The 12,572-nt window shown below is 39.9% G+C and overlaps 1 protein-coding gene across 1 annotated transcript in view; it reads right to left on the reverse strand.

Moving 5' to 3' along the window:
* The window catches only part of LOC125453245 (piwi-like protein 4), a 127,933-nt gene that overhangs the window by 86,766 nt on the left and 28,595 nt on the right, over nt 1-12,572 (reverse strand). The window contains exons 7-8 of the mRNA XM_059646964.1: nt 6,762-6,959; nt 4,319-4,430 (exon numbers count right to left, since the gene is read on the reverse strand). Of these exons, the coding sequence (XP_059502947.1) occupies nt 4,319-4,430; nt 6,762-6,959 (310 nt within the window). The remainder of the gene's footprint in view (nt 1-4,318; nt 4,431-6,761; nt 6,960-12,572) is intronic.

The raw sequence follows: 12,572 nt of genomic DNA on the forward strand, positions 1-12,572 counted from the left end.
GACACTCTGGAGTGTCATGACCTTGCTTCTCACTGGACATTAGCAGTATGGTACAATTAGAAATAAGAGCAACTGTAGGAATGTGGAGAATGAGGCAGAAGACTATAGTTTAGCTTGAGAATATTGGAAACACATGGAGAGATGCATGTGGACCAGAACAGCATGCATGAGTCAGTAAAGCTAACTGAACAGTCTTTCAATAATGCAACAGTCAAATTAGAAGATACCATATCTTGGAGACTCTAGGGATTGCCCTCCGGCGATGTGGATGCCCAAGAAACTTTATCACAATCTTGTAAAATTGCTATGTGATGATATTACCGCAACTGGTTCGAGCAGGAGTTATGAAAGAGGTACTTTCAAAGTCCAGACCATTGTCAAACAAGATTATATGATGGCCACGCACTATTTACAATCTACCTGATGGTAAATATTCACCTCATTAAATATCAATTGCCCTTTTGTGAAAGCACTTCAATTGTCTAGAAGGAAAATTCTAACTGCTGCCTCTATGCCAAAACTAAACTAACCAACACAGATATACATGACCTACAGTTTCTGGATGACAGCAATATCGTTGCCTGCTCTACATCAGATTTGAAGCCACTCTCAATCTCATCACCTCTGCATACTAGAAACTCAGTCTCTTCTGAAATTTGCCAAACAAAACATACATGCATGCAAATATTTCACTCAAAGGTTCCAACGCCCATATATGTTGAAGAAGTGTCCCTAGAATACGTTGAGCATTTCCCACACCTCATCAGCAACCTAAATCAAATGGCCATCATTGACTAGGTGATCCACCACTGCATCAGCTGTGCTGCCTTAGCCTTAAAAACTGTGTAACTAGTGACTGGCAACAAAGGCCTCTGCAAGTCAACAAAATAGCAATGTGCACAGTAGTTGTCATCTCATGCTCCTGTACTGCAGTGAGATCTGAAATGTGAATCAGTGATATATGATAACCGCATACAAATTCCACCAGCAATGTCTCAGCTGCATTTTCCAGATTCAATGAAGGGACATTCAGATAAATCTTAATGAATTTCATGAAGCCAGCACTGCAAGCATTCAGGCATAACTCCTGCAAAAACAACTGCAATGGAGTGGGGATAGCATCCAGGTGACTAAAAAGTGTCTCACTCTACCCAATTGTTTTCTCAATTCTCCAACAGTCAGCATTCCAGGAAAAGACAAAAAAAAGTTCAAAGTCAGTCTCAAGTTCTCGGGTGCAAGGAGCTTGATACCAATTGTTGAAAATTGCAGTAACTTGTTCATTAAGCCGCACTATGCTTTGAGAACAAAGACCTTAATGCTGAGGTAGAGTGACAACACAGCCGGAAAATAGAAGAAACAAAGGAGGCAGCATAAATGCAGGAAGGATGTTTCTGATGACAGAGGATTCCAGAACCAATGTTCACAGTTTACACATACAGGGTAGGCCATCTGGAACTGTGATGACAATGAATTTCTTCACCCAGACAGTGTTCAGCCAGTGGAATTTTTTGCCACAGAAAGTAGATGAGGCCAAAATTTAGAATGTTTCCCAGAAGGATTAGAACAAAGAACAAAGAAAATTACAGCACAGGAACAGGTCCTTCGGCCCTCCAAGCCTGTGCTGATGGAGGTCCTCTGTCTAAACCTGTCACCTATTTTCTAAGGGTCTGTAACCTTTTGCTCCCTGCCCATCCATGTACCTGTCCAGATACATCTTAAAAGACACTATCGTGTCTACGTCTATCACCTCCGTTGGCAACACGTTCCAGGCACCTACCCCACTCTGTGTAAAGAACTTTCCGCACATATCTCCCATAAACTTTCCTCCTTTCACTTTGAACTCATGATCCCTAGTAATTGTGTCCCCCACTCTGGGGAAAAAAGCTTCTTGCTATCCACCTGTCTATATCCCTCATGATTTTGTAGACCTTAATCAGGTCCCCCCTCAATCTCCGTCTTTCTAATGAAAGTAATCCTAACCTACTCAACCTTTCTTCACAGCTAGCGCCCTCCATACCAGGCAACATCCTGGTGAATTTCCTCTGCACCCTCTCCAAAGCATCCACATCCTTTTGGTAATGTGGCAACCAGAACTGTAAGCAGTACACTAAATGTTGCCGAGCCAAAGTCCTATACAACTGTAACATGACCTGCCAACTCTTGTGCTCAATGCCCTGTCCGATGAAGGAAAGCATGCCGTATGCCTTCTTGACCACTCTATTGACCTGCGTTGCCACCTTCAGGGAAAAATCGACCTGAACACTCAGATCTCTCTGAACATTAATTTTCCCCAAGACTTTTCCATTTACTGTACAGCTTGCTCGTGAATTAGATCTTCCAAAATGCATCACCTCGCATTTGCCTTGATTGAACTCCATCTGCTATTTATCTGCTCAACTCTCCAATCTATCTATATTCTGCTGTAATCTCTGACAGTCTCCTTCACTATCTGCTACTCCACCAATCTTAGTGTCATTTGCAAATTTGCTAATCAGACCACCAATACCTTCCTCCAAATCATTTACATATATCACAAACAACAGTGGTCCCAGCACAGATCCCTGTGGAACACCACTGGTCACAGATCTCCAATTTCAGAAACCCCCTTCCACTACTACTCTCTGTCTCCTGTTGCCTAGCCAGTTTTTTATCCATCTAACTAGCACACCCTAGACCCCATGCGACTTCACTTTCTCTATCAGCCTGCCACGGGGAACCTTATCAAACGCCTTACTGAAGTCCATATATATGACATCTACAGCCTTTCCCTCATCAATCAACTTTGTCACGTCCTCAAAGAATTCTATTAAGTTGGTAAGACATGACCTTCCCTGCACAAAACCATGTTGTCTATCACTGATAAGTCCATTTTCTTCCAAATGGGAATAGATCCTATCCCTCAGTATCTTCTCCAGCTGCTTCCCTACCACTGACGTCAGGCTCACTGGTCAATAGTTACCTGGATTATCCCTGCGATCCTTCTTAAATAAGGGGACAACATTAGCAATTCTCCAGTCCTCCAGGACCTCACCCATGTTTAAGGATGCTGCAACGATATCTGTTAAGGCCCCGGCTATTTCCTCTCTCACTTCCTTCAGTAACCTGGGATAGATCCCATCCAGACCTGGGGGCTTGTCCACCTTAATGCCTTTTAGGATACCCAATGCTTCCTCCCTCCTTATGCCAACTTGACCTAGAGTAATGAAACATCTATCCCTAACATCAACATCCATTATGCAAAGTACGTGTTAAGAATATCACCCATTTTCTCTGTCTTGACACATAACTTTCCTTCTTTGTCCTTCAGTGGGCCAATCCTTTCTCTAGTTACCCTCTTGCTCTTTATATATGAATAAAGGGCTTTGGGATTTTCCTTAACCATTTTTGCTGAAGATATCTCATGTCCCCTTCTAGCCGTCTTAATTAGATACAGTTCTTAGTGCTAAAGGTATCAGAGGGGATAGGGTGAAAGCAGGTACGGGATACTAAGTTGAATGATCAGTTATTGAATTGTAAGGCAAGCTCAAAGGGTTGAATGGCATACTCCTGTTCCTATTTTGTCTGTTTCCATTTATTTTTCTAAATCCTGCATTCTGAATTCTACTACCTTGCGACACATCTTGCACTATGGGCCCAACGATCTGTGAATCAAGATATGGTCCATGCAGTCACATGATAATCATGGCAGAAACTCACAACCCTGAGTATCAGCCATTCTTGAATGAAGACTAATGAAAAATATGATCTATTTTCCTCTTCCAATACTTTTGGTCTCTTTTCAATTAAATTTTAAATGGCACTTTCCTTTATTTTCCATCTGAAGCACAATTCTCTGCTTTTTCATAATTAGTCTAGCTCCTTCTGACAGCCAAAACTGGACCAGAAATAATGAATAATGCAAATAATCCGATAATGGAAAAAATGTACATTAAACGGTTGTACCTTTGTCCAGCACCAAGTATTTTCATTTTCAAATGAACTTTGCCTGGTCAAAATAGCTATCTGCAGAATAAATTAATTACAAATGATAGCCACTTTGTTCAACTTTTATCCACTACTGTTCCTTCTTCTGGTAAATTTCCTTCTCTTGTGCTGAATTTGAACTAGCACATATTATCAACTACAATAAAGCTGTAATGGGCCTTGATAATATCATACAACATGCTGGCAAATTCTACTACCAGTAAGATTCACGTAACTTCCTCATATATGCACAATATATTCCTTTGTATTATATTTTTAATCTTGTACTAACAAGTTCACTGACCTTGCTGTTCAGAAAATGTATTTTACTTTAATTATGGCTCAACTTCCCCACCTGTGAATAATAATCAACATAGGTGATTTCAGTTCCATCTGCTTTTTTGAATTTGTTGGTAGGTTTCACAGACCAGTCAATGTCATTGATGCGATATGTCTTGTTATTGTATCTAAGAGAAACAAACAGCAAAGTAATGTAAAAACCTCACATAAAAATGAAACCTAGATTTTTCTTCAAGCTAGATAAGCTTTGCTGGATAATTCAATAAATGTGTAGCTGCTCCCAAATAGCCCTTATACTTTTGCATTTCCATTGAGCTACCATTGAGCGTACATCTGTACGAAAATGAGTTTACCTATTATAATTACTATAGCTACAACTGAGAGAAAACAACACGTTTTACTTATACTTGAGCAAAGTTGAACACAGAGGGGATTTGGTCGTACTGAAATTCAGTGCCGTTAAGAAGGGCAGAAGGTTTTCTTTCATATTTAGATATTCTAAACGATGGCTATTTTAAGTTTACAATTCTGCATTTCTTCAACTGACTAAATTCAGGACACTGGCCATGCAAAACTGCAGCAGAACTCCAAGTCTTTGAATAGTTCAACGCAGAGTCAAATGCCAAGGTCAAGACACATCCTTAAAGTGGGTAGGGGACTCAGTCTTCTACATCTCCATTAACACTTAAGCTAAATGGAAAGTCAATATTCATGTGTGGTAACATGACAGGGCCAGGGCTTTAAAAGATGTATTTTGTCCTGGTTTTATTTAAAATGAAGAGAAGTTCAGTTAAAGGTAGAGAGTGGTCTGTTCCCAACCAATAACGTAAACAGCCTGTGAGGCCTTGGAGTTTTCTTTAAAAAATGTTGGAACAATAGAAGCAGCATGAAGGGATGTGGTCAAGCTCCCACAGAACCAATGTAGATGTGTAGATTTTTGTTTAACTTTCAGCAGATTTTAGGGTTTAGAAGTTGCTAAAAAGCTTCAGTGGCTCAGTGGTTAGTACTGCTGCCTCACAACACCAGGGGCCTGGGTTCAATTCTGTCCTCAGGCAACTGTCTGTATGGAGTTTGCACATTCTCCTCGTGCCTGTGTGGGTTTCCCTCCCTGGTCCAAAGATGTGCAGGTTGCGTGGATTGTCTGTGGGGTTCAGGGATGTGTAGATTAGAGGGATGGGTCTGGTGGGCTGCTCTGAGAGTTGGTGTGGACTTGTTGGGCTGAAGGGCCTGTTTCCACACTGTAGGGATTCTAAGGATTTCTCCCTGCTACAGTAAAACACATGTGTGCTCTTTCTCATACACATAGCTTTTTCTTGATGTTTTTTCTTCCCAGACTGGGGGTATTGTATATGAGACAATCTATTTAACTGATTTTGTCTTTGTCAAGAGTGTGTTTACAGGATGTTACTACATTGGGACAGTTGCTGTTTACTTGTTAAATATTATTATTCTGTTGGGTCTTCCAAAAGAGTTAAGTTATTCCAATTCTTCTTTGTTTGTTTGTGTTGTTACAGATGTGTAAGGATAAAGTGTGTGTCACTTCAAGCCTGATAGCTTGATCAATTTAAAAATAAGAATAAGTTGGGATCCAGGCTATCTTCTCAATATATATTGAGGGAATCTGTTCTGGTCCATAACAGTAAGAACAATGTAGCAATGTTTCTGTAACAATGTTGTTAGACCGAGAGAACTGAAATTGTCTTGAATCTTTACCATGCAGGCAACTGAGCCCAACAGCAAACAATCCAAATTTCTGTATTGCTACAAGATCAATTCATCGTCAATAATGGAATGAAAAGAAAATGAAAAAGATGTTGAAGAATACTAATATTTTGATTTGAGATTGTATTACAGCCTTTCAAAGACCATTCAATTGACTTGGCCTAAAAGCAGTTCATTAACAACTGGTCAATGGCATGTTCTCAATTAACCTTCTTTCTTGTACCTCTAAGCCTCATGTGCAAGCACATTGTGTAAGGTTGTCTGTGATCCTGTGACATTACTGCTAGTTGTTTTACAACAAATAATTTGAAACAAAATACATGAAAATACAACGGCAGTTACTCAATTTTGAAGAATTATACTTTTAGTATCATTATATTTTTATAGGTGAAACATCCACTGAGCTTCTTTTTCAGAATATAACACAGAAAAAGCAAACAGAATTTACAAAATTGCATGAACAAAAAGACAAATAAAACTTCTAACTCAGAACCTTTAACTGCACAATGTTAACTAATGAAGTTAAATAGAATGTTGCAGCATTAGCTGGAATTATTAATTACAATTTCATCAAATAAGTGAACAGCCTGGTCCACCATTAACTTTAAAGATTTCAAATACTGTTTAGTTTTGACTTTTGTTTTGCTGATTATAATTTTTTTCAATGTTGAAAATATTTTCATCTTTGTTGTTATGACCAGTAATCACAACAAAAGATGACAATAAGCAATTATATGCTGACCAGCAATTGTAGCTGTCCCAGATTGTTTGTTTACCTTGTAAGGACAACGAATCCCACTAATTCTTTCATACAGGTATCACTGAAATGCTGGTCACCAACTCTGTTGTACAGCTCAATCATGAAGTCTAATACAGTTTCATTGCGTAGAATTTTGTGGCTTATGTCAACAGACAACAGGATCTTGGTCTCATATCTCAAGACTGAAGTAGAAAAGCCTGGCCATAAAATCAACCTGGAATTAGAAAAACACCTAAAATGTAAATACATGGCTGTTGAGTATTTAGGCACTTTCCAAATACAACCAAACTGAGATGAATTCCAATTCTGGTGATTTCAGGATGGAAGAAGAAGAGAAATCAAATATTGGTCGATGAGGCATTGGATGAGCAGAACATAGATTCAAGAACTTGATAAATAATTAAAGGACTGCAAATTTTCTATTGACTGAAACTGATTTCAATTGGACTACCTATTTTCTACTAGCTGTCTATATACCTCTTCTAGACTCAGTTCCTGCTTCTGAGATATTTCACTCTTCTCTGGACTAGTTGTGATTTGTTCCTGCTAGTTTCATACTGCCGTGAATACAACTCCCAAGGACTAAACACACACAGTTTTATTGCAATTTACCTTCTGTGACTGCTGACTGTGACCACTCAATTTCCACTCATCCTTTAAAATTCCTCAACTGCCTTTGAAGTTTTCTTTGAACCATATTATGATCCTTCCAATAATGTTTGTTCCTAACCACCTTACAGACAATCCTTAGGCCACTTTACCGTGGTCCCATGGACTCTCATTGGCTTTTGGAGCTGTTGGTTAATGAGTTTCACTTACACTACACCAACGTTTTGCTGGTGCAATGGGTCCCACCTCAGCAACACTTGAGTCCACTATACAGTTCCACTTAACTCCAAGATTAGTCTTTCCTGACACAAGATCAATTGCCTATTTTTTCCTTTGCTCTCTATTTCTACAGGAATAACTTTCTCCAATGCTACCATTGATAATTTGCCCTACTTATTTCCTAGATGTAGTCTTGCACCATAAGTAAATCTGAAGTTAAAAGGACACAGCATTTTATTTATTCTTTCTTGAGTTGTTGGCATCACTGGCAAGACCAGCATGGAGAGCAGTGTAGGGCAGACTAGGTACAGTTGACTAAGGTTATTTCAAGAAGGGCATTGGTGCATCAGATGGGCCTTTATGACAACTGATTTTAGTTTCATAGCCACCATTACTGAGACTACCTTACAATTCGAGAGTAATTGCATTTAAAATCCATCCAGGTGCCATGATGGGATTCGGACTTACAGCATTAGCCTGGTGCCTTTGTGACATTACCACTACACCATTACCTCCCAGCTAGCTGACTCCATGCAGGTATTTTTGATATCTGATTTCAAATTTTCAGATCATAGCTTCATAGTATTTTACATTGTCTTCTCAGCCGACTTTATTTATGTTCCACCTAATCTCTACTATGTATTTCCTTTTGTGGCCGTTAATAGTTTTGATGCTTCAAGGCCCAAGTCCACTACTTACACCTCTGTTTCTGTTCTTGAGTGCAAAGACTTCTTCACCTCTCTGGTCTCTTCCCACAGCACTGGGAATTATCACCTCAGGATGACAGGTCATCTATTTAGGATTAGGAAGGGAAATTTCCTCACCCAGAGGGTGGTGAATATTTATAATTCTCTACTGGAGGACTGCGGCTGCTCTGTTGGTAAGAATGTTAAAAAATTAAACAAATATATTTATGGTCAGTAATGGTATCAAGGAATATGAGGCTAAGGCAAAATGGTGATGTTGATGAAAGAGTTAATCAATGATCTTAATAAACTGCAAATTATGCTCAATTGATGATATGGTAACTTTTCTTGCTAATGTTCTGATTAATCACCAATCTCAGGTTGAATTTTTCTTGAATATTCCAAATGATCCCTACTGTGTCCTTCTCAACATTCTCTCAAAGGCTTTTTGATGTAATTATCATTGTTTCATTACCAGAAGCACCTAAAATTGGTTGATTCTGCAACTTTTCTGTCCAACACATCCACTGAGTGGTCACCTCACCAATCTCTTCCCTACATCCCTCTTCCTCCTATGTAATTCTGTCCATTGAAAAACACTAAGCTGAATTTAATAGATAAGACAAAGGTACATTCACAATGCTGTTGTTAGTGGGTTTCACAACTGTGAACTAGCAACAGAGTAGCAGTAATATACATCCTGAGCGAGTCAACATAACTTGGAAATGAAGAAGGCAATGACATCCTCATATAGAGTGTCCTTCCCAGTACTGCAGTTTTGGGAGGTGCTGCCAAAGATGCTTTGGCTACAAATTTGAAGTCTTATAAGATGGTAATGGTGGATATATTTTAAACCATCTCTTGAAATTCATGACTACATAATCTTACACAATTTGAGTATTGCCAAAAAAAGACAGCAGTCAAATTTTTCCAACTTGCATTCATCAGGACAAACTAGGGAACAATTTACAGTGCATGAGCACAGGGCACTGACTGATTAACAAGTGGACTCTGATTAGTAAAGATATTGTCACAGAGAATGCACCAGGAAATGGCCATCTTCAAGCTCTGGTTCAGATGAAAAAGGTGGATGTGCGATGGTGCTGGTCTTTCTGTCTGCAAAGGATAGGGCTGTGTGTGAGAATATATGGGATTTCTAGCACCTGTAAGTGAGTAGCTCTGTGCCCTCATACAGTCAGAGTAATTGAGTAACACAGCATGGAAACAGCCCCTCAGGCCCAAACTGGTCCATGCTGACCATGGTGCCCATGCAGCTAGTTCCAACTGTCCACATTTGGTCCATATCCCTCTAAATCCTTACCATCCATGTACCTATCCAAATGTTTTTTTCAATGTAGCTGTTGTATCTGCATCAACCACTTTCCCTGGCAGCCCTTTCCATACATGCATGACTTTCTGCATGAAGAAGTTGCCCCTTCGGCCCTTCTTAAATCTTTCCCCTCTCACCTTAAACCTATGCGCTCTAGTTTTCAATTCCCCATCCCTGGGAAAAAAAAGACTTTATGCATTCATCCTATCTATGCCCCTCATGTTTTTATACACCTCAACAAGGTAACTCTTCATTCTCCTATGTTCCTAGGAATAAAGTCCTATCATGGCCAACCTCTCCCTATAACTCAGGCCTACTAGCACTGGCAACATCCTCGTAAATCTTTTCTGCACACTTTACAGTTTAACCAAATATAAACTGAAAGAACTGCAGATGCTACAAATCAAGAACAAAAACAGAAATTACTGGAAACTCAGCAGCATCTGATTCTTTTTCTTCACATGCTGCCAAACCTGCTAAACTTCCAGCAACTTCTATTTGTGTTCTAGTTTAACTAGTCCTTCTTATGACGGGGTGACCAAAACTGTACACAATATTCCAAGAGCAGCCTTACCAACAACTTATACAACTCTAACATAATATCCAAACTCGTGTGCTCAGTGTCTCGACCAATGAAGGCCAGCATGCTAAATGCCTTCTTTGCCAACCTGTCTGACTGAGACATCTCTTTTAACTATGTACTTTACTCTCCTCAGGACCTTACCATTTACCGCATAAGTCCTATCTTGGTTTCACTTTCCAAAGTGCAGTACATCACACTTACCTGTATTGAACTGCATTTGTCAATCCCTAGCCCACTTCACCATCCGATCACAATCCCTCTGTAATTTTTGATAACCCTCCTCACTATCAACAATACCTCCTAATTTTGTATCATCCACAAACTTACTAATCATGCCATGTACAATTAGATCCAACTCAACTGACAATTATGAATTGGTAAAATATGATATGAATTAAAGTGCTGCTGTGATTTTAGGTACAATAGGCCAAGTGAACTGTATCTGTTTGACTAACAAACCAAATCAAATCCAAGGCTCCATGTAACATGACCACGGCTCAAACTTGCAAAACCCAGAACAAAATGCCCAACATTCGATTTAACTTTGTGATCAGACAACAATCACTAAGAATTACTCTAACTACTAATGTGCAACATAAGTCTCTCTAAGAGACTCAACAGGAACAGAGAGGGAAGGAAAACAGCAGCTGTGACAGTCCAAACAGGGAAAAGGCTGTTTTCATTGTTAACTTCCATGCAGAATGCTTAAGGAAGCTTGTCCATCAGCTGAAGAAAAGGAACCCTTGCACTTTAACAATGTTGAAAGTTGTGCCCTGGAGAGACTGACAGAAGAAATCACCAGAGTGGACTTGCTGCTGAAATTTGAGTCAGAAGATAGCAGAAGGACAAGGGAGAGGATAGAGGTTGTTATTGATGCTATGACTCAGCAAAATGCAGAGAAATGAACCAATTGGAAGCTGAGAATGATTTTGGATTATTTCTTGAAAAGACAACAATTATGTGCATATATGTAGGCAGCGTGTGGTTATTAGTTACATTAAGATATTCATAACAATTAGCTTTTCTAAATCTTTGCTGCCTGCCAAACAATGTTTAGATGATATTGATTATAATTCATCTGTTGCCACAGATATCTTAAAATTTGGAATTCAAAACTATTTTTAAACAAGTTATTGGTGTCAATGGAGATAACATATTTGTAACATATTATCATATTTGTTGCATAGCACACACTTCAGCCATGGTACAACACTGGCAGGGTTTTGGGCGAGTGAATGAAACAGCAGGCTTTCTTACCCATCTTAGCAAACTTGCCTTGTTAACTACCCATGCCAGTCGAACAGCATCACTCAGATTTCATTATAACCCCAATCTAAAACTTAACCTAGAAAAACTCACCAGATATTACGGAATGGATCAAAATACCTGGCACTGATACCAACTTTAAAGCCAGCTTTGCCCCCTAACTAAGTATACTTAGTCTGAGGCTACCTTGCACCACTCTTGATATTTGGCCTGCACATGGCAGAGAAAGGAAAATTTGCACCTCATTTTGTGGCAGGGACTTGGAGGTCCTGCTGGAAAAGTGGTGGAGAAGTAAGGCATCTTCCCCCGGACAGCAACGGCAGCCACAACATCAGCCATCTGGAGCAATGCACAGCAATGTAGGAAAAAGGTCTATTATTTTCTCCACTCCCAGCTTCAGTGCTACCTGGGATGGCACAGTGCCTCAGTGGTTAGTGTTGCTGCCTCATTGCACCAGGAATTCAGATTCAATTCCACTCAGGCAGCTCTGTGGACATCTCCCTGTGCCTGCATGTGTTTTCTCTGGGTGCTCCAGTTTTCTCTCACAGTCCAAAGATGTGCAGATTAGGTGGACTTGTTGTTCCAAAATGCCCATAGTGTCCAGGGATGTGTAGTTTAGGTGAACTAGCTGTGAGACATACTCTTCAGAGGGTTGATGTGGATTCAATGGGCCAAATAGCCTACTTCCACGCTGTGGGAATTATATGATATTCTCTCTCTGCTACTGTACTCACGTCCACTTCATGCTCTACTACTTTTATTGTCTGTAACATTTTCCCTCATTTGATCTCACCCACCCTAAACCCTGACATCACTAACATGCCCGGTACACTACCTATTCATTCCAGACACATTCCCTTCTGCAATGAAACAGCTCTGCCACTTACTTCAATTGCCCATTATATCTGCCTCTCTCTCATCCCAGGAAGAAAACAGCCCAAAATAGACCACAAGAAGTCTAGACAAATGGTGGGCTGCCTGACATTCAGCTCCTCACCCCTCACGAGGACAGTACCCTGATGCTATCCACCTTAAGCAGCTAATTAACCATAATTTGGACTGGATCAGAGGCTGCCCTTGACTTACTGTAATGGGACCACCTAACTGAAGGCTATTTCCCTTGCTACGACTGAG

This window comes from Stegostoma tigrinum, chromosome 6 (assembly GCF_030684315.1).
Source record: "Stegostoma tigrinum isolate sSteTig4 chromosome 6, sSteTig4.hap1, whole genome shotgun sequence".
NCBI lineage: Eukaryota > Metazoa > Chordata > Chondrichthyes > Orectolobiformes > Stegostomatidae > Stegostoma > Stegostoma tigrinum.